The sequence below is a fragment of the Cladophialophora yegresii genome (assembly GCF_000585515.1).
Source record: "Cladophialophora yegresii CBS 114405 chromosome Unknown aczIN-supercont1.3, whole genome shotgun sequence".
Classification (NCBI taxonomy): domain Eukaryota; kingdom Fungi; phylum Ascomycota; class Eurotiomycetes; order Chaetothyriales; family Herpotrichiellaceae; genus Cladophialophora; species Cladophialophora yegresii.
The window spans coordinates 2,957,605-2,985,406 of NW_006913047.1; the positions used below are offsets into that span (position 1 = coordinate 2,957,605).

At 53.9% G+C, this 27,802-nt stretch overlaps 10 protein-coding genes across 10 annotated transcripts in view; 8 read left to right on the plus strand and 2 right to left on the minus strand.

Moving 5' to 3' along the window:
* Nucleotides 1-3,268: 3,268 nt before the first annotated feature.
* On the plus strand, nt 3,269-4,952 carry A1O7_04808 (uncharacterized protein; the record flags this gene model as incomplete). The annotated part of the gene is made up of 2 exons (XM_007758818.1): nt 3,269-4,485; nt 4,646-4,952. 2 exons carry the CDS (start codon nt 3,269-3,271, stop codon nt 4,950-4,952), a joined length of 1,524 nt encoding a protein of 507 aa, XP_007757008.1.
* Nucleotides 4,953-5,323: 371 nt separating this feature from the next.
* A1O7_04809 (cytochrome c oxidase subunit 6, mitochondrial) lies at nt 5,324-5,807 on the minus strand (the record flags this gene model as incomplete). The annotated part of the gene is made up of 3 exons (XM_007758819.1): nt 5,324-5,463; nt 5,528-5,645; nt 5,697-5,807. The coding sequence occupies 3 exons, from the start codon at nt 5,805-5,807 to the stop codon at nt 5,324-5,326; spliced, it is 369 nt and encodes a 122-aa protein (XP_007757009.1).
* A 1,199-nt stretch (nt 5,808-7,006) lies between these two features.
* A1O7_04810 (fatty acid elongase 3) lies at nt 7,007-8,146 on the plus strand (the record flags this gene model as incomplete). Its single annotated transcript, XM_007758820.1, has 3 exons — nt 7,007-7,414; nt 7,465-7,658; nt 7,711-8,146. 3 exons carry the CDS (start codon nt 7,007-7,009, stop codon nt 8,144-8,146), a joined length of 1,038 nt encoding a protein of 345 aa, XP_007757010.1.
* Nucleotides 8,147-9,058: 912 nt separating this feature from the next.
* Nucleotides 9,059-13,231, minus strand: A1O7_04811 (phosphoribosylformylglycinamidine synthase; the record flags this gene model as incomplete). The annotated part of the gene is made up of 1 exon (XM_007758821.1): nt 9,059-13,231. The coding sequence occupies one exon, from the start codon at nt 13,229-13,231 to the stop codon at nt 9,059-9,061; it is 4,173 nt and encodes a 1,390-aa protein (XP_007757011.1).
* Nucleotides 13,232-14,967: 1,736 nt separating this feature from the next.
* On the plus strand, nt 14,968-16,883 carry A1O7_04812 (uncharacterized protein; the record flags this gene model as incomplete). The annotated part of the gene is made up of 5 exons (XM_007758822.1): nt 14,968-15,026; nt 15,086-15,163; nt 15,211-15,693; nt 15,748-16,460; nt 16,510-16,883. The coding sequence occupies 5 exons, from the start codon at nt 14,968-14,970 to the stop codon at nt 16,881-16,883; spliced, it is 1,707 nt and encodes a 568-aa protein (XP_007757012.1).
* Nucleotides 16,884-17,559: 676 nt separating this feature from the next.
* A1O7_04813 (uncharacterized protein) lies at nt 17,560-20,031 on the plus strand (the record flags this gene model as incomplete). Its single annotated transcript, XM_007758823.1, has 1 exon — nt 17,560-20,031. One exon carries the CDS (start codon nt 17,560-17,562, stop codon nt 20,029-20,031), a length of 2,472 nt encoding a protein of 823 aa, XP_007757013.1.
* Nucleotides 20,032-20,622: 591 nt separating this feature from the next.
* A1O7_04814 (uncharacterized protein) lies at nt 20,623-21,915 on the plus strand (the record flags this gene model as incomplete). Its single annotated transcript, XM_007758824.1, has 1 exon — nt 20,623-21,915. The coding sequence occupies one exon, from the start codon at nt 20,623-20,625 to the stop codon at nt 21,913-21,915; it is 1,293 nt and encodes a 430-aa protein (XP_007757014.1).
* Nucleotides 21,916-22,571: 656 nt separating this feature from the next.
* On the plus strand, nt 22,572-25,877 carry A1O7_04815 (xaa-Pro aminopeptidase; the record flags this gene model as incomplete). The annotated part of the gene is made up of 4 exons (XM_007758825.1): nt 22,572-22,754; nt 22,865-22,949; nt 23,009-25,326; nt 25,377-25,877. The coding sequence occupies 4 exons, from the start codon at nt 22,572-22,574 to the stop codon at nt 25,875-25,877; spliced, it is 3,087 nt and encodes a 1,028-aa protein (XP_007757015.1).
* Nucleotides 25,878-26,858: 981 nt separating this feature from the next.
* Nucleotides 26,859-27,122, plus strand: A1O7_04816 (uncharacterized protein; the record flags this gene model as incomplete). Its single annotated transcript, XM_007758826.1, has 1 exon — nt 26,859-27,122. One exon carries the CDS (start codon nt 26,859-26,861, stop codon nt 27,120-27,122), a length of 264 nt encoding a protein of 87 aa, XP_007757016.1.
* A 424-nt stretch (nt 27,123-27,546) lies between these two features.
* The window catches only part of A1O7_04817 (uncharacterized protein), a gene marked incomplete at both ends in the record, with an annotated part of 1,056 nt that continues 800 nt past the window's right edge, over nt 27,547-27,802 (plus strand). Inside the window, one exon of the mRNA XM_007758827.1 lies at nt 27,547-27,634. Within this exon, the coding sequence (XP_007757017.1) occupies nt 27,547-27,634 (88 nt within the window). The remainder of the gene's footprint in view (nt 27,635-27,802) is intronic.

Here is a 27,802-nt window from a genome sequence, read left to right on the forward strand (position 1 = left end):
TGGGGATTGATGGAGGCCAATGGGCGAACTTCGATTGGATAGGACAGGGTATCAATGGTTCTTCCGTGTCGGATGTGGTGAGGAGCGTTGTCTGTTCATGAAGGGAAGAAGACAGCCTCACAACAGAGGGGTCGGGCAAACCGCGGCCAGCCCAGCCCAGCAAAGTCGCCCAAATAGCTCGCCTCATTCCCTCCATCATCACTGATTCCATGTTCTCCACCATCTGATTGGCTATTGCAGCAACATCAACAGTGCCTGTATACACGGCAGTATTGCGGTCAAACAACTACGGCTGGCAACCCCAGAGTCGAGGCGACTCAGCAGCACCCCTGGAATGACTCCGGCCATTACGGACAGTGCCATAACTGCGACAGCGATACAGGAAGCTCGTCGATCGAACCTTTGTGAAACCAGCAGAGCACTTGCTCATATGAGCGCCGCTACTGTGCTACCGTGGATGAGCGGCGAAGAATTCCATCTGGTAGATGCAAGCATGTTGTCCAGTATCTCAGGTTCGTGAAATGCACGAGTGTAAAATTGATGGAATTTGCGACTCTCGACGCTGACAAGATGAGAAGGATTCGATGCAGCTGATGAGGTAGGTTATTTCAAGTCTCAGACATTGTGAAGTGAGACACCTACCAAAGTGACGTTCACAACCGTGACCACCAACTGCTGACATCTTAATGTGCGCTTGAGAGTAGAGCCGAATGTCCTTGCTTTGACGGAACACCGCTTCGACTTACTCATGACCACTGAGCCTGTGTCTGCGGACAGTAGGGCGACCAAATGAAGAGCCAAGCTGACCTGGGCACCTTCTGCAACGAGAGGTATAAGTAGATAAAAGACCCCGGGAGATTTGGACAAGCTTGATGACTCTGTCCTAGCGCCATCAATACTGCTGTTATGTTCCGGTTGTTCGCAAAGAGCGACGCGATGAAAGGAATGCAGCCTGGAGAAGGACACTAACTGTTCGATAGTGTCCATTGTGATATCTGAGGAAGATATACAAAAGTTCAAATAGACTTGATGAAGGGCGTAGTGATTGGGAAGATGCTGGGTAACACAGTACGAGACCTCGGACAGGATACCACGTTCTATTTGTCGGTGCGTAGGGTTCGATGAGCCATTACCAATATGCTTCAGCTTATGCCCTTCTCTGCCGAGACAGAAGTTGTGTCAGGCCAACAAGCAGGGAGCCCATCTCAGTAGACTTCAAAGATCACGTAGGTGACCGAGCTTCGGGTCGCGATCGCACACAAGCGCGCACAAAAAAAGAGAAACGGGGGCGATTCCCGTCCGGCGTCCATGTCGCTGAATGGTTGCCACCTAGGTTGCCGGCGAGGGCATGAGATGACCATATGCGAGACTAAGGAAGCTGCGGCTGGGCACGGTTCCTGCTGTATAGCCGTTCGATGCACTTCGTTTTACAGACATAGACCACGTAAATCTCAGGAATCTCTCAAGGACTCTCCGTTGCCCACATTACAGTAAATGAGCAGCTAAGAAGAGCTAGGCTCCAAATGCGGCTAACAAGTCACGCTAAATTATCTGATTGGCCACTTGTTCAGCGGATCATGGCCAGTAAGAGCCGCTTCGCTCTTTCCCATCACCCGAAACTTCGGGCTTCCATCTCTGAGGCTGAAGCTGCCGTCTTCCAGGCATTTCGGGCAGCGTGACGGGGTGCAATGATTCTCACAAGGGGACTTCACGAAGTCTCGCGGTCAGCGCCCCGAAGTAGAGCAAGATCATGTGCTCACGCTGGTCGTGCTTGGCCCCGGCACATAATTCTGCATGTTGACGGTGAGGTCTTGTTCAACAGCTGTCAGATATGGGCTATCATCCTCCTTCGGCCTCAAACTTGAAGTGCCGGGCGATCTTGTTTGTGTGCGCCGTGCCTTTCGCCGGTAGCCCATGAATAGTCGAGCTGTCTGGTGACTTGTTAGAAGATAGGTGGACATGGCGACGGACAGCTATTCGCGGCATCCGGCACAACAATATGAGCTCCTACCAAAACGCCGCTCAGCTCCAATCTCTATCGTCTACGCTCCGTGCCATTAAGTATCAAAGTCTATCGGATGGAAACTCCAAGACGCCAGCAGCGGCAGCGGCAGGAGTGATATTACACTGTCGACGCCTTCGTTGCTGTCGAAATGTAGCACTTTAGCCACTAGTGCAGAAGCCGGAAGCCGCTCACATGCACTCTGCGACAAACATTGCTATACAACTAGCATTGATGTGGTGGACGATCTATGGTCCAGGTTCGACAGTGTTTTCGATCCTTTGAGAATGGACGGCTCTCTTGTGAGACAGGTGTACCTGTAAGTATCTCTCGTGGCGTATATCTGCGCTGCCTTGTGCTATCTCGGCTGGAAGGCCATCAACCCTCATCGCTCGCAGGTGTCGTTAACTAATTGTAGATCAGGTTTAATGAACGCACAACAGCGAGAGCTCACAGGGCTTCGGGTCCAAGTCCAGACACGCTTGAGAGCATTACGACTTACCCTGGTGGAAGTACGGACTTGCCAAAGAGAAATCTGCGCTGACCTCCATTTTGTTCGGCCAAAGCTCAGGTGGGTAAGCGAAGGCTAATGCCCTCTTCACACGCTATATGCGGATTCATTTTTCAGTACTGCGGAAATCCGTGCTGAACTCCATTGTGGCTTGTACGATAAGCTGACTTGGAACATATAGAATGATGACATCTAAAGCGGAACTGAAACACCCTCATGCATACAGTCGAGCAGTCTCGCAACATGTATCAAACGACCCGGCGAAAACGCCGCATGAGACAGAGCAGCTTGTCATCAGCGACATGTCCCAGTGCATGAGCCCTATACCCGACGAAAGACGAATCCACGCAGAGAAGATTTTGGGCGTACAGATGAATCCTCGATGCCGGCAACAATTGTCTGATTTGAACGGACCTAACATGCGGCAAGAACAATGTTCTATGTACAAGAGCCCTCCACTGCCTGCATTCGTGGATGGATCTATCTCCGTACTGTCAATACTTCATAGGCTGCAGACCACCGACGAGGCTTGTTTCGCAACTTTCTCAGCAGCAACCGAGTATCGTCAAATCCCAAGCACCGCGAGCAAGAGCGAGGGATCAGTTTCCTTTCCGGCAGCGGTCGTCTTTGCTAGACGCGCGCTTGAACTTGCGCTCGGGCGGGAAGGCTGCGATCGTCCAAAGTCGATCAGAAGAGCCTTACGTCGCATGTTCAGGTTCGCCGCAGGCATTTATTGTGGCGCTATTGTAAATGAAATGGACCAGTATCTGAACCTATACTCGCTGTCCTGCGAGACGCTCCTTGACCCGTACCGAGAGATCAAAGCACTGGGTCGTTGGATCAAGTTCTACAGCATCGGCGGATCTTTGCGAGTAACACAACCAACCCGACTCGGGTTTGAGATATGTCTAAGCAAATCACTCCACACAGCGAGCAAGGTCAAAAGGACGTTCCAAATACACATCGACGTATTTGGACAGTTGGCGCAACTCTTTGCTATTCCCCTACCAGCAAGCCCGCGAGACGGTCTGCACTCTCAACACGGCACGAACCAGCCGAAGTCCGGACCGAGCAGAGAACCAGGGAATGCAATCGTCATCGAAGCACTGGTATTCCCACATTCGCTCAAGACCCAGATCTTGGAAGACTGTTACCAAAGTTTTCTTTCGAAGCAGAGAATAACCCCAACCGGGCATGGCCAGGGGTGCGCTTCGGAACGGACTCCCCAGAATGGCGCAGAGGCTCCAACCACCACGCACTCAGATTCTAGTGCCAGAACGGCATGCATCTCCGCAGCTGTCGCGGGAGTAAGGTCCAACGACAACGACAACGACAGCGACGAAGACGCCACGGTGAGCAGAAAGCGAATTAGGAAAACAGCGGATGAAAAAGAAGCGGAGCTAAGGTGCCCGGAGGCCGCGGCAGGTCGTGGATACGCCAAATGCCTGACATACTCGACAAGACAGGTGCACAGGCTCAAATCGGACCACCTCATGCCGGATCATCAGTTCCAGAGACACATGCTTGAGATAGGTCGCGGGAAGAGAAGAGAGGCAGAGGAGCATAAATGGGTCCGACTCTTCCTCAAGCTAAATCCTGATTGGAACACGAACCCACCGTCCCCGTACTATAGCACCAATTACCAGACATTACACGACTTCGGGACCTTCTTGCGGGGTGAAGCAGAGCAGTTCTGGCAGGCTGGCTTCCGGGCTCTTGGTGATCGTGGTATGGGCAACACGCTTGCAAGCAATGTTGGCGATCACCCGTCGCAATCGCCAGCACCAGTCAGCCAGCTGTCTCACCAAGTGTCCATCTCCAATGACATCTCTATAACTTCAGTGGATGAACGGCCGAATCTGGGACACCATGCTTCACTTGATGAGCAGTCCTACAGCGCTGCGGGCCTCAATATGCTCGATTACCAATCAAACTTGCTCCCTTTCCCGTCTACTTCGTCCCGCAGCCTTGGGTACGTCCCACGGACCTCCAGCACAAACTCCAGCAGGACGTCTTTGTCACGGCTAATTTCCGGATCCTCAATGATTAGCTCGGTACCTTCATCGACCCAGGCATTCACGTCCACGCGGTCGAGTATATGCCGCTGTAAGAAACACTCACCTGTCTGCCAGGAAGCTACAAACTGCGAAACCCAGACTGGAGACCTGCCAGGGCTGTCAGGGCTGGTTCTCATGGTCGGCCAAAGCAACGCCTTACGTCGTATCCTCTGGACTTTGTCGCTGCGAATCGCACCTTCAACAATGTGTTTATTTCATGGACAAATACGACGCCGGCAAGTGCACGTGCTGCGATGGCCGGATGCCCTTCTCGGACCGCGCGACGCCTTTCATCCTGCCGGCCTTTAAGATTGATACAGGACCGTTGATTGACGAAAATGACTTCTCGGACATGATGAATTGGGATGCGTCGGGTCTGTAGATCTCGGAAGACCACCGGCTGATTGGTTTGCCTTGTACCCAAGCCCCGGCGTTGGGGCGTACATGTAGAAATGGAATTCGCAAGACACGACCGCGATACATATCAGATACTACGCGGTTTTCATGAATATGGCTGGCCCGCACTAAACGAATGAGCAAAGCCAGCATTGTTCGTGCTCGGTTGTCCTCGGACCTGTACATTTTGGACTAGCGTAGTAGTTTCTGGTGGGATGTTGCGCGCGAAGAAGATGAAGGAATACATGCACGGCCGTCTCTTATTTCTCTCACTGGGATGCACAGAGCCATGCGAATTCTTTTGTTCCAACCCTCCATCATGGATCGCGAGTACATGACATGCGCCCTCTTCATCGCTCATGGATTGTAGTATGGGCTGTCACTGTTATCAGGGTACAGATCCTCCTTCAGATTGATACCCAGCTCTTCACGCAGGGGCTTCAGCTCATCCAGGTACTCTTGGTATTGTTGCGCGTTCTCGACCTTTGCCTTGATGCCTGCAAATTCTGCGCGTTAGCAACCAATTCATCTTGCCGAGCCGGATCGGAGAATGATGCGCACCTTCGAATATCCTCACAGCAGTAGGGTAATCGTTGACACGTCTCGCAGCTTTTAGGGCAGCTGTGACCACTCCGGGCGAAGGAACCAGATCGTAGGCAAAGGCGTTGTTCAAGTTTCGCTGCGCAGTCCATTAGAGCTGGCCAATATGATCCGGGTTCTTTATCCGTACCTGTAGCTCGAAAACATCCTGGACGGAATCGAATTCCTTTTCGTATCTAAAAGACCCCAGATCAGCCGAGCTCCGATACACACAAGGTTGCATCGTTCTGCGGCCTGCCATGTCGAGAGCGGATAGACGTCCGCTAAAGGCAAGACCGAGCTCCGTCGGGGGTTGTACCTTGCAGAGAATTCTTCAAACGTCTCGTCTTCGTGGCCGGCACTCCGTTGAATGGCTGATGAGCTGAACGAGGCTCTGGCGGAAACATTTTGAGCTATGGCTGGAGCTCTCCTGAATGATCGTATGCAAGGTCGGAAGAGGGAGGAAGTGGCAGGACGTGCAGTCAGTCGGAACACCGCGAGAGAAGCCATGGCGCAGCGGATGAGCGCAGAGGGGAGAGCTGTATACGTATGTGGGTGGTTGGAATTGCTGGACCTTGACGCTGCGGGCAAGTTTGAGACGGGCTGTCGATTCAAGTTCAAAGTCACCTGAGATTCGTCAAGGTTGCGGATTAGAATCCCTGAGCTTGTGAGTGGTTGAAATGACAAGAGTCAGACAAGATGACGGCACACAGAAAGGTGTGCGAATTATGTTTTTCCTATGTACGTGTCTTGTATTTCTCTTGTCATCAATTGCGTTGCCCGTGATTGGCTCAGGTATTGGTCAGATCGAGCTCAAGCGTGCTCGTACCGCTCCTTGCATTCCATCCAGGGCACGAGGCTGAGCGCTCTCTCAATCCAGTAGTTCAGACTCTACTTGTCCGGTAGGAAGTAGTCCAATCTACGCACTGTATTCAACCAGGGCTGCTTCACATAGCCCTGGTTCTAACCCGTACAGTACACAGCATCGTTGAGGTCGATCTGCGCGGCTATCGTTACCCATACGAAGCGCGCGCGGCAATCGCAACAGCAGACCTATGCGGAAATTGACAGCCAGGCACGCAGCGAATGGGAAGTGGCGGCTGAGGCGGGGCTTGGCTTATTACGACACTGGCTCGCGGGTCGCTCACCACGGCTTTCCCCTGATTGCGGCCGACGTTGTCGTTGGGAGATTTCCCTTTCCATCCGCGAAAATTGCCAACCGCGACTGCCCGCCCAAACCGCGTTGAAAGGTGCAGATATATCTCATCGCCTTCCACTTCTTCCGGCTGCTCATCTATTTTGCCATCTTCTTCTTGTCCTTCCTTCCTCCTTCTGTTCTGTCGGGCCCTTCTTCAATAGACTATTATACATCGCTCCTTCCGGCTCAATCCGACTTCTGCGCTCAAACCGTGCAATCCACCAGCCTGCGATCCGCGACGACAAGGCCCCCTTTCTCTCAAGATGGGCGACATTCTCAAATCAGTCCCCCTCCCCACACTCGATCGGCCCTTCGGCGTCGAACTATGGCCGATCTTCGATAAAGCATACACGGCCGTCATGGGCTATTCCGCAACAGATTTCAACTTTGAGCCGGGCAAGACGCCTATGTCAACTTTCAAAGAGACGGTCATCGCGCTGGTCTCGTACTATGTCATTATCTTTGGTGGACGAGAACTGATGAAGCACCGCAAGCCTTTTACTCTGAATGGACCCTTCATGGTGCACAACCTATACCTCACCATCATCAGTGGTGGCTTGTTGGTGCTCTTCATTGAGCAACTGCTCCCCACTCTCTCCCGGCGCGGTGTCTTCCATACCATCTGCAGCTACGACGGAGGCTGGACTAAAGAGCTCGTTACACTTTACTATGTATGTTGGGTCACCCAGGGCTTCCGCTCTGGCATGGCTAACCATCGCAGTTGAACTACCTCACCAAGTACCTCGAACTCATCGACACCGTCTTCCTTGTCCTCAAGAAGAAGCCACTTACTTTCCTTCACACTTACCACCATGGTGCCACCGCACTTCTGTGTTACACCCAGCTTGTTGGGCATACCGCGGTCTCCTGGGTTCCTATCACTTTGAACCTGTGTGTCCACGTGGTCATGTACTGGTAAGGCGGCAGTTGATTGAGTGGTGAAATACTGGGACGCTGACAGTGGCAGGTACTACTTCCAATCCGCGCGCGGCGTCAGGATCTGGTGGAAGAAGTATATCACCATCATGCAAATCATCCAATTCGTCATCGACCTCGGCTTCGTCTACTTTGCGTCCTACACCTACTTCACCAGCTCCTACTTCACGTGGCTGCCCAATGCAGGCACCTGCGCGGGCGAGGAGTTCGCTGCTATCGCCGGTCTCGTCATTCTCAGCTCCTACCTCCTGCTCTTTATCTCCTTCTACTTCGCTACCTACCGGAAGCAGACCATTCAAGGGCGGCCAAGGAGAAATACCGGCAGAGAAGCCTTGATCGCTATGAGCGCCCTTCCGCTCCCTGACCCACACAAAGGCTTAGATGGTGTTGAACTCGACACAAAGAGCAATGGCGCTGTTACGACGGGCCGATCAAACGGTCCTACCACGAGATCCCGCAAGGCTTAGACGGCTCAGGTGGACGATCGTTTTGACGAGGAGATATTTCGCGGCTCCATAGCGGCGTTTCGAACCGAAGAAGGCGACGCGGCCGTGAAGATGAGGCGCATAAAACCCAGCAATCACTCGGTCAGGTCCCTACTAGACGACTCCGATGCTCGGCGAGCGCCTGATGAGCGTTGATAGGGCGCCTGATCCAGATTCACGCTTCCTGCACGGCTCGGAAAGCGGACGGGTCGAGGGATCAGGCAGCGGAGAACAGCGCGAACGATCCCCAAAGTCGACTGTACAAAAAGTTTCAGGTTTCCCGACTACGGCGCAGGTGCATTGCATTCGACGTGTGAGACCGGAGACGAGGTGGTGGCGTACACAGGAGGCGCTTCGAACTCCTTTTGGCATTGTGTGACTAGAAACTAACATACTATTAATGCACGACCGTCTGATGTGGTGGCAAAACGGTAAAAGGAGATAGAGACGAGGGTTGTGATGACAACCATGAACCCAAATGGAAAACCCTTGAAAAATGGAAACGAACTCTTCTGTCTATCGTAAAATGTCTATTGTGATTGCATGAGAATCGTGAAATGTCTATCTTGCTTGCTTGAGAACTTGTAAACGTCTGCAAATTCCCCTTTGGAGGCCCTTGTGCCGTCCTGTCGACCTCGACATAGAGAGTGTACAATCTCAAGAGTGTCTCACACCGTGCATGCTTCGGACTCCTCGACGGATGGTCGACTCTTATCTGCGAAGATCTCGACAAATGGTCAATAGTGGTGGTAGTGTGCGGAAGTCGGGACTTTGGTTACTCCAGGATCAATTCAGCATCTTGCCGGCAGACCACCTCCTCTTTCGCTACTCAAGTACTGACTGCATGCATGTAGCGGTCTCGCACAGTACCACGTCATGGTCATGTATGATTCCCTAGCCAACCCACCTCCTCGCGCTTTGAAACAACCTCATCCAGGGCCCATACTCTCCCCACTCCCCAAATCCGCCCTTCTCGTCCCGGACCTTGCCCTCGGGGATGAAACTGCCGATGCCACCGAGAATCGTCCTCTCCGGGTGAGGCATCAGCGCTAGGATGCGGCCGTCGTGGCTCCTCACACCGGCAATACCAGCGGGGCTCCCGTTCGGGTTCGCCGGGTAATCCGTCGTCGGCGCGAGGGTGTGGTTGTCGACGTACCGAAGGGGCGCGAGATTCGCGTACGCAAAGTCATGCGCCATCTGGGCGTCGAGCGTCTTGCGACTCCCCAGCGGGATCACGGAGCGTGGTGTATCCGTGGTGAAGCTGGCGCGACCTTCGCCGTGCGCGACGGCGATGGGCAACGACGAGCCCGCCATGCCGTGGAAGAAGACGCTGGGGGGCATGCCGCTCTCGACAGGCGGGTCCGAGACTTTGACCATGCAGACGCGGGCCTCGTACTGTTCGGATTCGTTGCGCTCAAAGGACGGCCACTTCTCCGCTCCGGGCACCAGATCCTTGAGCTTGGAGAGGACTTGGCACCCGTTGCACACGCCGAGGGTGAATGTGTCTGTCCTGTCGAAGAAGTGTTTGAACTTGGCGCGCGTGGCTGGGTGGAAGAGGATCGATTTCGCCCACCCTTGACCGGCGCCAAGGCAGTCGCCGAAGGAGAAGCCGCCGCAGAGCGCGAGGCCGACGAAGGAGGACAGGTCGTGCTCGACGCCCAGGTGCGTTTGGTGCGCCGAGGGGTTGAGGATGTCACTCATGTGCACGTCGATAGCCGTGAAGCCCGCGGCGTCGAATGCAAAGGCCATTTCGGCGTGGCCGTTTGTCCCTTGGTCTCGGAGGATGGCGACGCGGGGACGCGCCGTGGGCCGGACGTAGTTGAGCAGGGACGCCCGGTACGTGTTGATGTTCTCCTTGGGATTGAACGTCAGGTTATACGACAGACCCGGGTCGGCGTCGTTGAGGATGCCATTGTATTCCGCGTCCGCGCAGGCCGGGTTGTCGCGAAGTCGCTGCATCCAGTACGACGTGTTGGACCATTTCTGCTGTAGCTGAGCTCGTGTGGCGCGATAGATCAGTTTACCGCCGTGGTAGATCGCCAGATTCTGCTGGCTGGATTTCGTACTAACGCGGCCAATCTTGTGGATTAAGCCTGGCGGCGGACCGCAGGTTGCGAAACAAGCCTTGAAGCGGTTTTCGTCCGACTTTCGCACCTGGAAGACCGCGCCGAGTTCTTCGTTGAACAAGCACGATATCACGTCTGGTGTGCGTGGCGTGGGACAAATGTCATTGATCATGATTTCTATGCCGCAGCGGCCGGCAAAGGACATCTCGACCAGGGTGGTGAAGAGGCCGCCGTCCGAGCGGTCGTGGTAGGCGAGCACGAGATCTTGCTCGTGAAGCTGCTGTGTGGCATCGAAAAAGTCTTTGAACAAAGAGACGGAGCGGATGTCCGGGGCTTCGTCGCCAATTTGTTTGAAGGACTGGGTGAGGATGGAACCTCCCAGCGCGCGGTGTGCGAGACCCAGGTCGACGAAGAAGAGGGTCGTTTCGCCGACTTCGTGGTGGCGTTTGAGTTGCGGGGTCCATGTCTTGCGGATATCCAGGACCGGGGCGAAGGCTGAGATGACAACGGACAAGGGGGCGGTGACTTCTTTGGCTTCTCTGCTTGAAGGGTCCGACCATTTCATTTTCATGGACATGGAGTCTTTGCCCACGGGAATAGAGACGCCTAGTTTGGGACAGAGATCCATGCCTAGCGTTTCGACGGCCTCGTAGATTCCCACACCTTCGCCCGGGTGATTTGCCGCGGACATCCAGTTCGCGGAGAGCTTGACTTGGGAAAGCCGGTCCGGTAGGTCTGCTGCGGTCAAGTTCATCAGCGATTCGGCGACAGCCATGCGAGCGGATGCGGTCGGAGAGATGAGGGCAACGGTGGGTCTCTCGCCCATTGCCATCGCCTCGCCTGTTTTGATGCCGGTTGTGAGGGACGTGGCGGTAACGGAGACGTCTGCCACTGGGGTTTGCCATGGCCCGACCATTTGATCTCGGGCCGTCAACCCGCCGACGGTCCTGTCTCCAATCGTGATGAGGAAAGACTTTGACCCGACCGCGGGCATTTGCAGTACTCGAGAAATTGCTTCTTCGAGGAGACCGTCCGTGGAGGCCTGGGGCGCGTACATGGTCAAACTTGTGTCGAACCCGGGTAATTCCACTTTTCTCGTCGTTACGTCCCTGGTCATCTTCGGCGGCTTGCCGAAGAGAACTTCCATGGGGAGATCGATCGGGTCTTGCTGATCATAGCCATTCGCCGGGTGGTTTCGGTCGGTCAGCCTCAATACCTGTCGCTTCGTCGCTCTTCCGACAACCGATATCTCGCATCGTTCTCGCTTGGCGATTGATCTGAACTTGTTCATGCCTTCCTGTGCGACCGCCAGAACGTACCTTTCCTGGGCTTCATTGCACCATATTTGGAGGGGGCTCATGCTCTTATCTGCACAGTCAACATCACGAAGCTCAAATTCTGCCCCAAGACCGGAGTCTTTAGCAAGTTCCGGCAGTGCGTTCGACAGACCACCTGCACCAACATCATGGATGAAGAGGATAGGATTGTGCGGGCCGAGAGCGGTGCAAGCAGTAATGACTTCCTGAGCCCTCCGTTGCATTTCGGGATTGCCACGCTGAACACTTGCAAAGTCCAGTTCAGCAGTCCCCTCTCCGGAACTGACGCTGGAAGCTGCGCCGCCTCCTAAGCCAATGAGCATAGCCGGTCCGCCCATTACGATCAGAAAAGCACCATTGTTCACAATTCCTGGGTCCTTCAGTGCGTGTTGTGGCCGGACAGTGCCAACGCCTCCGGCAATCATGATGGGCTTGTGATAGCCTCTGACTTCTGAAGAGTCTTTACCTGTCTTCATATCTACCAACAGTGTTCTGAAGTAGCCTGCCGTACATGGTCTACCAAACTCATTGTTGAAAGCTGCGCTTCCAATGGGGGCTTCGACCATAATCTCAAGGCTGCTTGCAATGTGGTGGGGTTTGCCATAGTCAAGTTCCCACGGCTGCCGGTGTTCAGGTATTGAGAGGTCGGATACGCAGAATCCTGATAGTCCTGCTTTTGGTTTCGCGCCCCGTCCTGTTGCGCCTTCATCCCTGATTTCGCCGCCTGAACCTGTAGCGGCTCCTGGAAATGGAGAGACGGCAGTGGGATGGTTGTGCGTCTCGACCTTGATGAGCATATGCACTCCTTCTTTCGTTGCCTTCCACTGACCATTGAGATCGTCCGGAGCCCACTGACTTCCATTACTGCCCTCAAGCACGGCTGCATTGTCGCTATACGCACTGATAGTACCTTCTGGAGTTTGCTTATGAGTGTTTCTTATCATGCCAAATAGCGTGTTGGTCTTTGGCTTGCCGTCGATGGTCCAGCTTGCGTTAAAGATTTTATGTCGACAATGCTCGGAGTTGACTTGGGCAAACATGAAAAGCTCGACATCTGTGGGGTTTCTCGGCACAGGACCATCCTTCGAATATGCTTCCACGAGGTACCGAATCTCCGAGTCATCGAGCGCGAGACCTAGCTTGCGGTTCAAGTCTCGCAGTATCTCCATAGGGTTGTTGCCACCATCATATAAGTCATAAGTCCCAAGCGTACCGGGTTCCTGGTGCAGGAACAAGAGATTTAGGTCGGGCTCATCTGGTGAAATGGTTTCTGTCATCCGGTCATACAGGAAGTCAAGACTCGCTTTGTCCAGAGATTGGCCGTCCTCGAGAAAAACTGTGATCTTGATGCCTCTTTCGATCCTCTGCACGACCTTTCGCAGCCCGCACACGTGTGCAATGCTCGTAGCCTTCGAACTCCATGGCGATATAGTTCCCGGTCTTGGCAAGACGTGGAGTACTGTTGAAGACTCGTCCTCCTTTTCTTGCGCCTCTTCATGGTGCCCATCGGTCAACAATTTCATCAGGAGGGCGATGCTCTCAGAGTCAAGGGGACCTGCTGGTTCGACATAGTGAATATACTGCCCTTGGACATCTCGTGCACCTATGTTGGAGGCCAGAGCTTGGCGCCGAAACTCGGAGAACGCTGACACGCCGGGGATGATACAAACCTGAGGCGTAGCCATGACTGAATTGGTCAGTTTGTGATCTAGGCGCTCGCCTTTGCTGGCATGGGCATGTGATAATGACTAGACACAGGTAGGGGATTTAGTCCAGTCAGCGCAACGAGCTGGTAACCCTCGTTCCCCGAAGAATGCCAGTCTGATATGGTCAGACTCTCGAGAACCAAGAGGTGGCCATGCGCGGAAAAACCAAGAACGAGTCTGCAGGCTTGTCACGAGACTCGCATCTTATGTGCGCGATCATTTGCTGAAGACAGTCATCAGGCCGGGGTCATTGGTGCCGTTTGCTGTCGCTGGTGTGCGGTGGTAGGAGACGTGCAAAGTTTGCGCTCTCGTGGCTTGGCAAGAGTGACGTCTTTCCGAGGGAGAGGTCGGTAAGGTGGAGGGCGTGTTTTCGTTAAAGATAGGCGGCATGGATGCCCGGATAAGGGTTGCTGTGTCCCTGGACTGGTGCCTATTTCGCTGCTTAGGGCTGAGAGCCTTCCCCAGGGAAGCCTGGGGGCCGACGCCCCTTTTCACCCTAGGAATACTCGTACACAGTACGGAGGCGTGCACACAAAGGCGTTGCCGCGCTAATTAAAATGACAGCCCCCGGCGGAATGACAGAGCAATTTCATGTGATGACACCACTCTCTAGGGGCTCAGTGCCTAAAGCACGCCTAGAACCATCCCACACCAGGGGCGCCTCTAGGTGTCACGGTGGGTGCTCGCTAACCCGCTTAAATAAACTCAGGGGTTGTTGCCTCGGACAACCAATAGTAAATAGGCTTGTCTTTCAAAGCACCGTCATTCCACCACTAGCGTGGCAACGCCTTTGTGTGCACGCCTCCGTACACCCCCTCGTATCTCGCTTGATCCACCAACCTTCATCAGGCAGGCCCTCTGTTAGCCGTCGGCTTGTTTGCTCACTCACCTTTCTCCAAAGCCTCTTCGTCACTCATTTACTTTACCAGTTGGTCACTCCTGCATCCATCGACGACGCTGAATTGATCCTCCCCGTCTCCAGCCGAATTCGCAAGGGAACCGTGGAAGCTTAGTCTGCTCCGCCCGTCCCCGTGACCAAATCACCATCTCCATCTCCATGTTATCGCCATTGTTGGACTTTCGACCATTGACCAGGCGCTGTCTGCGTGTCGTCTGATCATTGAGCCCGATTCTCGATTCACACAGCTCACTCCCCACCACTCACGCGACCCACATACCGAAAATCTTGAGCTCACCCTCTATTAGACAAATACAGTCCTCATTGAAGACTCAGGGCTGGTCACAACGACCGCCCTCCCAACGCCGACACCATTCCTTCCCCTCAACGGCCCTCCCAGTCCTTCCTCCACCACCGATCGCACTCGTCTCGTTCTGGAACTGATTTCGAAGCCGCCCAATCCACATTGCGGAATTCCACTGAGAACGAAAAGGACGAAAGCTATCGGCGACCACGCTACTCGGGTTCCGAGTCTGACGATTTCTCCCTGTGGAGTGACACTGGAGATCTCGCAGAACAGCTTGCCAACGACGAAGACCCGTATCGGATCGAGCTCGACCCTCTCACACGGGGAGGACAGAGACTCAAAGGCTCCGGCCGTGGCCACGGTGGAGGACGGAAGAAGAGAGTCGGATTTCGAGAACAAGATCACCCCGAGCGGGAGCAACTCCCTCCGGGTATAGACAAAGAGGCTATCTTCATTCCGGAGCCTCCACCGAGGCATATCAGCAGCACAGAAAAGTTACTAGCTCTCATTATGGCTCCCAATGATCCCCAGGCCGCCCGGACGAAGGGTCTGGTGGGCAAGCCGCTATTGTATGCATACCGCCGAGCACCTACAAAGTATCCCACATTGGCTGACTGACGCGATCCAGGTATTTTACCAGTGTATTCGTGTCTCTTGGTGTGTTTCTTTTTGGATATGATCAAGGCGTCATGTCGGGCATAATAACGTATGTCCACCGTGGTTGTATTCCTCGCATTGCTAACAGAGAACCAGTGGACCCTTCTTCAGAGATGCCTTCAACCAGCCTGGACCCGCCGAGGTAGGCACGATGGTTGCGATTCTGGAGATAGGCGCTCTCATCGCATCATTGTGTGTTGGACGCATTGGTGATATCATTGGACGCCGGCGTACCATCCTTTACGGATCGATGATATTCTTTGTGGGCGGAATGTTACAGACATTCGCCAACGGCATGCCGATGATGATGGTTGGAAGGCTGATTGCAGGTCTGGGAGTTGGTGCTCTCTCGACCATTGTGCCCGTCTACCAATCCGAGATCAGCCCGCCCCATAACAGGGGCAAGCTTGCCTGTATCGAATTTACAGGCAACATCACCGGATACGCTGCGAGCGTCTGGGTGGACTACTTCTGCAGCTTCATCCAAAGCGACTTCTCGTGGAGAGTACCCTTGCTGATGCAATGTCTCATGGGTGCGCTTCTCGGATTTGGCAGTCTGATTATCTGTGAATCTCCTCGGTGAGTCGAAGCGGAACGCAGAATCACAGACAGTGGCTAATTTGATGCCCTTAGATGGCTCCTGGATAACGACCATGACGAAGAGGGCATCGTCGTCATTGCCAACCTCTACGGGAAAGGCGACATCCACAACCCGAAGGCTCGCCAAGAATACCGTGAGATCAAGATGAACGTTCTCTTGCAGCGCCAAGAAGGGGAGAGGTCGTACGCGGACATGTTCAAACGATACTCTAAGCGCGTCTTCATTGCCATGTCGGCCCAGGCGTTCGCACAACTCAACGGCATCAATGTCATTTCCTATTATGCACCATTGGTGTTCGAATCGGCAGGCTGGGTCGGACGAGACGCTATCCTCATGACGGGCATCAACGCAATTACATACCTGGCGTCTACCGTTCCACCCTGGTACTTGGTCGATAAGTGGGGGAGACGACCAATCCTCCTGTCTGGGGCGGTGGCAATGATTATTTCCCTCTCATTGATCGGGTACTTTATCTTCATCGACGTGCGGTGGACTCCGACACTGGTGGTAATATTTGTGATGATTTACAACGCAGCATTCGGAGCCAGTTGGGGACCTATTCCTTGGCTATACCCTCCAGAGATCCTGCCTTTGAGCATTCGGGCCAAAGGTGCGAGTCTGAGCACGGCCAGCAATTGGGCATTCAACTTCCTGGTGGGCGAACTCACGCCCGTACTTCAGACGACAATCAAGTGGCGGCTGTATCTCGTGCATGCCTTCTTCTGTGCCGTCAGTTTCGTTCTCGGTAAGATCACCGGTGAAACTCATTTTGTTCAGAGCTAACCGTGAATCAGTCTATTTTGTGTATCCAGAGACGGCAAATGTGAGGCTCGAAGACATGAATGCGCTATTTGGGGACGCAACTACGGCGATGCCAACACCTGCGACACAGGCGGAACGAGGCTCCCTCATGGGTGTGGGGTCACCATCATCCATCGATATCAGACAGGGTGCCCCTCAGCCCGGAGTCTTTTCAGCGGACGCCGCAATTCCCGGTCTTGATATAGATCCTCCAGATATCCACTTGGATGCCAATGGCAAGCCTCGAGGACGAAGTCAGAGCACCCAGGAAGGCCTCGGAGGCTGGATTGGCCGTATGGTTTCCAGATCACGGCAAGAAAGCGGTTCTCGTGGACAATATGGGAAGGTCGGACAAGATGAGGATTGAAATGGACAGCTGCAATCTCCAGCTATCGTTCAATGCCGTTGGACTCATACACGGCAAGGTGTACTCCGTATAGATTTAGAGACACATGGCTGGGCATTTATCGACGGGGAATGTGGCGGGTATCAATACCTAAAAGGACAAATGCGGGACCGTACCACTAGGTATGGCGCAAGAGGTGAGGCGTGCATGCTCCGAGCGGTGGTGACAGGCACCCCACAACTGTGAGCGTCTCGCCTTCATTTGTCGCTTTGTCTAGCGTCAATTCCAACTGACCACCGCCTGCTGCGCCTTTCTCATCCGTCGCAATCGTGAATGCCCAGCTGAAGAAGACCTTCAATTCGGCCTTTCCATTCCTCTACTCTTCCCGAGCTACGGCGAGTCTTGTACAACTGCGGTCACAGCTCCTCCAGTCTCGGCCACACTACCGGCCAAGCGATCCACCGTCGTTGGATCCATCTGACATCGAACCCTATCGCGCTGGAAGATCCCGCGATCCGATAGCCTAGCCCTCCTCATCCCTGTCACTTTACATGCGCAGCGAGGTGAAGTCGAAGGCGATGCTTCACTGTGATGAAGATCCATACGCCCCAGCTTGTCTCTTGAGCTTGTTAGCTTGAAAGTCTCGCTACAGACACTGGGATGGGAAGATAACCGCTCTTACTGCCTGTGCGACAAGATGTCCCGAGGCATGACCACAACCGCGACAGTCACAGACATCGCGGCCTTGCCCAAGAGCAGGCAGTCTCGCCCCCAGAACAAGATACTTGCTCAGTTGGACGAGCAATTGCACCACCTGAGCGTCACCACCCTTCCACCATATCCGTACCTTCTCTCGGTGCCATCGGACGTTCCCTACCGCCATAGCTCGCGCTTTGTCAACACCTGGTATGAAGGCACGCCCTTCGATCGCTCCGAAGAACAATTACAGTATCTTAGCTTCCTCCCACACCAGGGCGAACACGAGTCTCTGCTGAAGGTTGAGGGCGGTTGGGCAGACGATCGCGGCAACCCGATCGAAGAAGAAGAACTTTCGCCAAAGGCGCTTCCAGTAAGCGGTCGCCATACTCCGGCTGAACTGGGCGCACGCAAAAAGATCAGCCTGCAGGATTACAAGACGAAAGCCAAGACCCCGCCAGATTCTGCACCAAGATCTCAGCCTCTAAAGCCCGTCGAGAAACCAGCTCGGCAGCCAGCAGAACCGAAGACAGAGGTGCGGGACAGTCCACCACCGCCGCTAGAGAAGAAGAAAGAGGAACAACCCATCTCATCGAAGACGAACGAGATCAAAGAAATACCGCCAAAGGTCCTCCAGATGGATGCCCCAGGGTCAAGTAAGATCGAGGCGAAGTCGCAGCAGAGTGACTCACCTAACCCGGCCAAGCGAAGAAAGCTTTCTCCGTCTTCCGAAGAACCCCATAATGTCAAGATAGGGCCTAAGGTCGAGTCCGACTCGTCCGCCGTGAAGATGCCGAGGTTGCTCTCACCCACCCTGCCGTCGCCGGAAAAAGCGAAGGAGAAAGAGACACGACTACCGCAACTATTGTCTCCTCTCCTACCTCCGTCGCTGGCGAAGGAACTGTCCACGCCTTCAAGCACCATATCAATTGGTAGCCCTGCCACCACGCCGCACAAGCGCTCAGATCCCGTACGTTCGATCCTGGCTGGAGCCGATCTTGACAACGGTCAGGTTGGGGATAGGAACGGACTGAGGCCGGCCGGCAGCAGGGTGCGTTCGGATAGTCAGCATTCAGCAAAGAGCAGCGCACCTGGTACTCCAATCCCTGCTAAGGTCGCGCTGGGCGCAAAACTTCTGGGTAGGAACGTTGTCAAGGGTGCAACGCCGCTTCACAATGGAGTTACCCGCAGCCCAGGCCCTCGTCAGAGGCACACTATCATTCTCAAATATGGAAAGAAGAATCGCAAGAGGGTAGAAGCGTTACTGAAATTCGCGGCTCGGCCGAAAAAGGACTTGATACGGCATGAAGCAGCGGACCGTCGCAGTACTCCAGAGCTACATCAGAGAAAGGATGTGGCCAAGGAGTCAATAGTATCGCAGCCTTCTAGAGACGTCAAGCCGAAGGGCTCGGCTGTTGACGACGTCAAGCCGGAGAGAGAGAAGAAGAGAAAGGCCGAAGACAGCCCTGGCCCGTCAATGAAGAAGGTCAAGGCAGTCGAAGCCGAGAAACGCCCAACCACACCTGTGGCGCCTACTGTCAAGACACCACTAGCAAATCAACCACGGTCAACTTTCTCTACGCCCAAAAAGGAGTTCAAATCCGCCGCTATGAGGCGAGTAGAGTCGACCGATGGTGCCGATGCCCCAACCCCGACTGGAGACAAGGTGAGGGTGTCAACACCACAAGCCGCACTCAAGCCATCCCCTCAACCTCCAGGCAGCACCATCTCTTCCCGACAAGAAGACCGACACCAGTGGTTTAGTCTGAATGAGAAGTATTTCGCTCTGGGCCGCAAAGTCAAGAGAGAGGGAACGGCTATACAACCTCATCTTGAAACTCCCAAAGCCATGCTGCTTCTGATCGATGCCTTACTATGCTTCATGATCAATATCGGCTCGATGTCATATGCGCGCCCTAATGCTGACCCGGGCTGGAGAAACATTCTGGCGTATCATGTTTTCGTGTGGCGTGCTTCGAGGAAGTTTCCCCATCTTCATGCATTGGTGGTACAACTGGGAGCAGTCTGTCGGCAACTCGTCCACAAGTACGACATGGACAAATTGGCGCGAGATCCCTTACCAGAAGACTATTGCAATTCCGCCCCTACACCTGGGAGCGATGGCGTCACGAAGACAAACGAGGACGGGGAAAAATACAAGAAGGGATATGTCGAGTTCAAAGACCAGCTTATCTCAAACGCCCGGGAGTTACAGACCGCCTGGTTTGATGGTTCGCGCCTTTTATCGCTCGACCTTCTGGAACGCGAGTACCCGAAGACGTGGTCGAAGCGGTCGAAAGATTCGAGTACGAGACTCCAGGAGAAGCCCACGCCTTCTAGGATTCCAAATGACTTCTACCTGCCATTGGACGCCAGTAGCACACCATTTGAGGCTGTCAAGTTCGGGATGGCATTCCTCGAGGAGTGGGCGGAGAAGGAGAAGGTTGATTGGAAGACCAGGATTGATTTATGAGTGTGGATGCACGTTGCCAGCGTTCAAGCTGCAAGGGGCACCCTGATGATCGGGAACGTAGAGGAAGATGCCATGGTAATTAGCATCGACATAATGTTAGCACGTGCATGTGTTTTGATGAATGAGAGATACCACTTTAGCGAACCACAGAGAGCTGACTAGACTACGGTCTTACGTACGTATTTCGTACATATCAACGATCCCTCTCTCGATCAGGGATAATAATGCCACATGGACAAGTCTGCACTTCCAAGATTTTCTCAAGGCCGGTGTCTGAGATCTTACAGCAAGGCAAGTAGTGAACGAGGTACGGAATAGACGGCGAAGTGATACAGCAGATGAGCAGGGGACCAGGAGGCTTTGCTTGCTTCCCTGTGGTTAATTACCGAACAAAATCGAGCTGCCGGACTTACACCGTGTCTAGTTCTCGCATACGGAGGACGTTCCAACGTCCAACACTCGTCCGAGGACATTAGGAACATCGCCAGCTTGTATGCTACTGCAGGCTGCCGGTTCCCCCACTGATCGTCTTTGCCATCGTGGATGTGAAATTGACGATGGCTACACTACCCGAAGAAAGCACAGAAAGCCATGTCTTCGCTCGATGACGACCCGACCGACTTCGAAGGCGTCCTTCCTGTGATCCCATCTGACTCCCCTCCTATCTATAAAGACACCAAGAGCAATGCAGCAACAGGTGCATCGGCCGCCGGCGTACGTGCCTTTACGGCGCAAGCGGTCGCCTTCTACTTTCGCGCGCCCGTGAAAGCGTTCTTCCGCACTCGAGTCGATTACCTTGCGTTTGCGAAGTCCATTAGCCCAGCCGCGCAGACAGGGAGGTGGTCATGGAGGAGCACAACACCAGGTCTGCTGGCCAACGCCATCAGAATGTATGGCTGGCGTTTCGTTCCAGAGCAACTGGCGCCTCCCCTGATTGCAAACGTGGCTGTCGGAGCTGCGCTTTACACGAGTTATCTTCAGATACTGGCAAAGTTGCATGAGCCTTCCGCGCACGCCAAAAAGTCCGTATACCCGCCTCCGCCACCACAAAGTACATTCCTAGCAGGCTTTGCTGCGGGCACTATCCAGAGCGTCGTTGCAGCCCCACTCGATGCCCTGCAGGTGAGGTTCGAACAAAGAGGGAAGAACTATGAAGACAAGACGATGTGGGAGTACGGCCGTGGCAAACTGAGAGAGATCGGGCTAAGGGGCATTTTTGCAGGCTACGGGCTGAGCTTTCTGAAGGACAGTTGTGGGAGCGGTGTGTTCTTTTGCGTCTTCGAGTGGGTCAAGGCACAAGGGTACTATGGTTTTGTCAAGTGGTGGTATAGAGGCACCGGCGAGGTCGAGTTCTTCACAAACACCGGCAACGAAGGCGGGAGGAGGAACTTGGTAACCGGCCAGAACGCGCCGCCAACGAATGACGAGAGCAATCGCCGAGTCGTCAAGCCTCATTATGCCATCGAGCCAGGCTTTCTCATGCTCGCGGGCATGGCGGCATCCATCGCGCAGCAGTTTGTCCTTTATCCTCTCTCGACATTCCAAACTTTGCATTACGAACGACTAGAAGACCTTGACAAGAAGGCCATGACCCTGCAGAACTCGCCCGAGACACCGCTCGCGAGGCGCGGACGCATGCTCCGAGCGTACTATCATGCTTACCAGGAGACTTGGAAACAAGCTCGAAGCCAGGCAGTCGCCCAACAGGGTGTGAGAAACTGGCTGTATCGGGGCTTCTGGTGGTTTACGATCAGGCAGATACCCAGCACCAGTGCCGGGTTGGTCATTTTTGAACTGGTCAGGAGGAAGTATGGGCAGGAGGGACTTGGTGATGAAGTGCGGATTTCAGGAAGAGAGGGGCGCTATGATATCTTATTGGCTTGAAGAGCGTGCAAACATTGTGCATAAGCGACGGGATGTTGGGTATATGGACGATTTGGTGTCATTGACTCGTCCATAGAGATGTCAATCTCCCATCCTGCGGCGATTGCACCGTTTTCAAGCTACAGTCTCTCCTTCTCAAGCTACAGTCTCTTGTTCAACAGACTTCAATCTAGGCTTTAGCCATTCTTGTTCCTCGTTGTCAGCTATTTTACCGTTATACCTTGTTGCACAGGTAGAAGTAGAAACGTACAGTGAATGCCTGTGGCGTGATCCTGGGTAGTGGCTGGCTTTATGAGAACGAATTCCTCGCAACCAAGTACAGTGACACCGAGAGGCGTGCCTAACTAAGTACGCGTTGGACGACGCGTTAAACGGGGGCATGTCTCGATCGGGAAACTGTCGCGGCTTCGATAACTTTTGGCTTCATTTCACCATCAAGTTGAGGTCTTCACTCCAGCCGACGACGACTTGGGCTTGTCATTCTAGCCTGCTTATATCTTCTGCATTGTTTCCTCTACTTTCCACCCCGGATAAGAATCCTGTATATTCGCTTCATCACTGCCTGCGCAACGCCTGGGCGCAATTGCATCAGTCGGAAATATCGAGGCTGACCTCAATCGCCTCCGCCTGCTCGAGGCAGGCTGCACACCGCAGCCATGACCGACGTACAAGTCGACGCGACCGCCTTCTTTGAGCGCCTGCAATCGCTCTACAATGCATGGAAAGCGGACAAGAGAGCAGGGTCTGGGAATGAGGCCTTTGGTGGCGCGGATACAATTATTGTCTTGACAGGCAAGGCGGCTGATGAGACGGTGTATGTCAAGAACAACGCAATCCATGTAAGTGAACGTCCTCTGGTGGAATCCAGCCAGCATGAGTGGCGGGACCACCAACGAGCTGGAGTCTGCGATGAGTGAATGATGGCTGACTTACCGTCGCGTATCTGCAGTTTTGGCTGCTTGGTTATGAATTCCCTGCCACTTTGATGGTATTTACTACTGCTGTCCTCTACGTCGTCACCACAGAGAAGAAGGGTAAGATTTCTACCTTTGTAAGGCAACCTCTGACCATGAAGGCTGACATCTCCCCACAGCAAAGCACCTGGCAAACCTCAAAGATGGCAAGATCCCTGTCGAAATCCTCACTGTGCATGTGAAGCAATCAGAGACTCGGACACAAGCCTTCCAAAAATGCATCGACGTCATCCAAGGCGCTGGCAAGAAAGTAGGCATCATTCCAAAGGCTGAAGCGCATGGTCCTTTCGTCGATGAATGGGTCAAGATGTATGGCGAAATCTCCAAAAACATAGAAGAAGTCGACGTTTCCGGTGCCTTTTCCACTGCCTTTGCTGTCAAGGACGAGAATGAGCTGAGAGCCATGCGAACCGCAGCCCGGGCCGCCAGCGGCATGATTTCCGATTACTGGGTTGATGAGATGTCGACGGTCTTGGACCAGGAGAAGAAAATCACACACCGTCAGCTTTGTGACAAAATGTCGAAAAAGATTGACGACACCAGATTCTTCAGCAAGGTTTCGAAACTGCCCAGCGATTTTGACAACCAGCAGCTGGACTGGGCATATGGTCCTATCGTACAGAGCGGTGGGCAATACGATCTCCGGCTAAGTGCTCAGCCGAATGACGATGACCTCCATTCTGGCTGCATTATGGCAGGTGTGGGCTTCAGGTATAAGACCTACTGCTCTTTGGTGGCACGAACATACTTGATCGACCCGAGCAAATCCCAGACATCGAACTACAAGCTGCTTCTCGCCGCACATGATGCGGCTTTGAAGGCGATTAAAGAGGGTGCACTGCCCAAGGATATCTACAACGCCGCTCTGGGTGTGATCAAAGCCCGCAAGCCCGATCTCGAGAAGCACTTCGGCAAGGATGTGGGCGCCGCTATTGGGATCGAGGTCAGAGATTCCAAATATGTGCTGAATGGCAAGAACACCAAACCTCTCAAGGATGGTATGACATTCAGCGTTATAACGAGTCTTGTCGATCTCACCAACGACAAGCCGCAAGACAAGCGAGGCACCAACTACAGTCTTGTTCTCTGCGATACCGTCCGAGTCACTCGAAACGCCGAACCGGTCGTTTTTACTAAAGATGCCAACACGGACCTGGACTCGATCGAATTCTACTTCAAGGACGATGAAGAAGAGGCGAAGCCGAAGCAGGAGAAACCCAAGAAGCCAGGTGCTAGTGCGATAGTCACGTCCAACATCAAGGCGACACGTCTCCGAGGGGCCAATCGCCAAGACAATGCCAAAGAGGAAGAAGAGCAACGACGGCGAGAACACCAGAAAGAATTGGCGCAGAAGAAACAGCGTGAGGGCTTGGAAAAATATGCCGAAGCAATGGGCGACATGAATGGCGAGAACGAGAAGAAGTTCAAGAAATTCGAGTCGTACAAGCGCGATGGTCAGCTTCCTCCGCGAGCGAAAGACTTGGTAGTGTGTGTGGATCTCAAGGCTTCGACGGTGATTCTGCCAATCATGGGGAGACCGGTGCCAATCCACATTAACGCCATCAAGAACGTCAGCAAGTCCGACGAAGGGGAGTACACACACTTGCGATTCAACTTCTTGTCCCCTGGTCAAGGTGTCGGGCGCAAAGACGATCAGCCTTTCGAGGATCCTCAGGCACATTTTGTCAGATCTTTGACATTTCGATCCAAAGATCAAGATCGTCTATCAGAGGTTTCGGCACAAATCACCGAACTGCGCAAGGCGGCCGTCCGTCGCGAACAGGAGAAGAAGGAGATGGAAGACGTGGTGGAGCAGGACAAGCTGATTGAAATTCGCAATCGCCGCCCCGTCAAGCTTCCCGATGTCTATCTTCGACCTGCTCAAGACGGCAAGCGCATCCCTGGCGAAGTCGAGATCCATCAGAACGGTCTCCGGTATCAGTCGCCTCTCCGCAACGAGCATGTCGATGTGGTCTTCTCCAACGTCAAGCACTTGTTCTTCCAGCCTTGCGTGGGTGAGCTGATTGTTATCATCCACGTCCATCTCAAGAACCCCATCATGGTGGGTAAGCGCAAGACCAAAGACGTGCAATTCTACCGTGAAGCCACCGACATGGCCTTTGACGAAACGGGCAATCGAAAGCGTAAGCACCGCTACGGCGACGAAGAAGAGTTCGAACAAGAACAAGAAGAACGAAGACGGAGAGCTGAGCTCGACCGGCTGTTCAAAAGTTTTGCCGAGAAGATCTCGGACCAGGCACGGGATTTCAACGTCACAGTTGACATTCCGTTTCGAGAGCTCAGTTTCAACGGTGTCCCGAACCGGAGCAATGTGCTTATGGCGCCAACGACCGACGCGCTTGTGCAACTGACAGAGCCGCCTTTCACGGTGATTACCCTAGAAGAGATCGAGGTTGCACACTTGGAAAGAATACAGGTAAGCTATATGCCACATATCAAGTTCGCGGCAGCTAACGTGCTTTGAAGTTCGGTCTGAAGAACTTCGATCTGGTCTTTGTGTACAAAGACTTCCACCGCCCTCCTACCCACGTCAACACTATTCCGGTGGAGTCCCTCGACAGAGTCAAGGAATGGCTTGACAGTGTGGACATTGCTTACACCGAAGGCCCACTTAACCTCAACTGGTCAACCATCATGAAGACCGTCACCACAGATCCCCACCAATTCTTCAAGGACGGAGGTTGGAGTTTCCTAGGCACTGAATCCGACGATGAAGATCAAGAAGAGTCTGAGGAGGAGAGTGCCTTTGAGATGAGCGATAGTGAATTGGCGGCCAGCGAGTCTGAAAGTGATGACGAAAGCGACTTTGATGATGATGCGAGTGCGAGCGAGGATGAGGGCGAGGACGAGAGCGGGTTGAGTGACGAAGGGGAGGATTGGGATGAGATGGAGAAGAAGGCCAAGAAGCAGGATAGGGCGGGAGGGTTGGAGGATGAGGATAAGGGAGGCAAGAAGCGGAAGAGATGAACACGAGATGGAGGGCTTGTGATGAGCATGAGCTAGGAGGGCTCGTGTGATTTACTCTGGCTGATGGCGACGGACAGAAGAGTCTCACAGTTTGCCTTTGCTGAGACGAACCAAGCAAGTACGTATGCGATGCGGAAGGCCGTCTATGGAGAGAATGGGCGGAAAAGTCATACTCTGCGAATACCTGGTGCTGGTTGTATTGATGATCGGTATCTACCTGCGCAAACGACATCCATGGGTGCTGACAGTTACTGCGTGCGTTCCTCTGTATTTCCGGACTCGTGATTTTGTGTCATTACCAAACGAGTCCTCCCGCGGTTGTACTTCTCAACACCTTGGCGGTAAATTGTGATTCCCACTTCGTCGGTACGGGGTATCGTTGTAAAGAAATGGAAGAATGATGGTCAGTCATCGAAAGACGAGAATAACCAGCTGAGCCGTAATCAAATGCCCTATACGGACCGCCCATGGACCTGCTCAACAAAAAGCATTGGCACTGTCCTGTTCCGTTCTGAAGCTCAAATGACCGGCTTACGCAGGCAGCTCTCAGCCTCGCTCCGGGTAAAGTTAGATTATGTATCGCCGTACCGGACCGTGGAGTGGAGTGGAGTGGAGTCGAGCCTCGCATTGCCTCGCGCTGTTCTCGGCAATTGAACCACGGCGATTTCCCCGGAGCGTCCCCCAGCATCCCGTCCTCTCAACGCGCTACGATTCTACAGTACTCACCTTCTCACAGAGCATTTTCACCACTTGCTTCCCCCTACCTCGCTCGCTCTCTCATTCGCGCTCGTCCTGTCTTTTTCACCGAAAACACCGCACACTCAAGGGAAAGCTCTCGCTTAGTCCCAATTCATTCGACCGTCGCATCCGTCTAGGACTGTGCGCACTCCACGCACACGCGATCAATTCATTCGGAGTGATACTGTAACTGCTCTGCTCTGCTCACGCCACGCCTTGCTACGCTCCGCTGCGCAGGTTACAATGCCCCCCTCATTCACATCCAAGGCCCTCCAAGCCACGGGCGTGCTCACCTTTTTCGGCCTCGCCAGCTTCACCGTGTGGACCAAGCACAGCCGCTTCAGCACGCCCCGGGAATTCAACCCGGCGACGGACGCCCTATTTCAGAGCGAGTGGGTGAGGAAGTTCAATCCCCGGAACCACGCGGCGACCTATGATGAGTGCGTGAGGCGGATTGGGTTGCAGAAGGTGCGGGCTGAGTTGGTGGAGGATGCGCAGAGGGGGTGAGTACGCTACGCCGTCCGCAGTCCGCAGTCGTGAGTTCGATGGTTGTTTGCGTAAGTCTGCGGGTCGGATTGGAATTTGAGCTGTGAGCTGGGAGGCAACTTTGAGGCAACTTCATGGCCCTCTGTTCGATCGAGCTCTGGGCTTTGAGTGGACTACTTTGAGGCAACTGCATGTCTCAGGCCCGTGTTGAGGCTGTCGCTTCAGTGCTCCGAGCTCTGAGCCACGAGTGGACTTTGAACGGAGTGGATTTTGAGTCGACTCTGTATCCCTGGGCTGACCTGAGGCTGTCTCTTCTTGCTGGCTTGCTTGCACGCTTTGCTCTTGGTCTTGCGAGAGATACGCGAAGTCCTGCCCCGAAGTCCCGTGCGAAGTCGTACGTGAGAGGAGAAAGGAGAACCACGGGGAACCTGAATTCTTTGTGAAAATGTCCGAAAATGTGCTAACGATGGTCTGGGATATCAGGGGATCGAAGCTCCTTGAAGAGTTTGTGCGCGGCGTGTGGGGTGGTCCTGGTGAGTACTAACAGTTTTGCTATTACTGCTTCTGTCGAGTCAATGCGTCCTCGTCCTTCTGCTTGTTTTAGTTCTGGTGCTGGTGCTGGTGCTGGTGCTGGTGCTGGTGCTGGTGCTGGTGCTGGTGCTGGTGCTGGTGCTGGTGCTGGTGCTGGTGCTGGTGCTGGT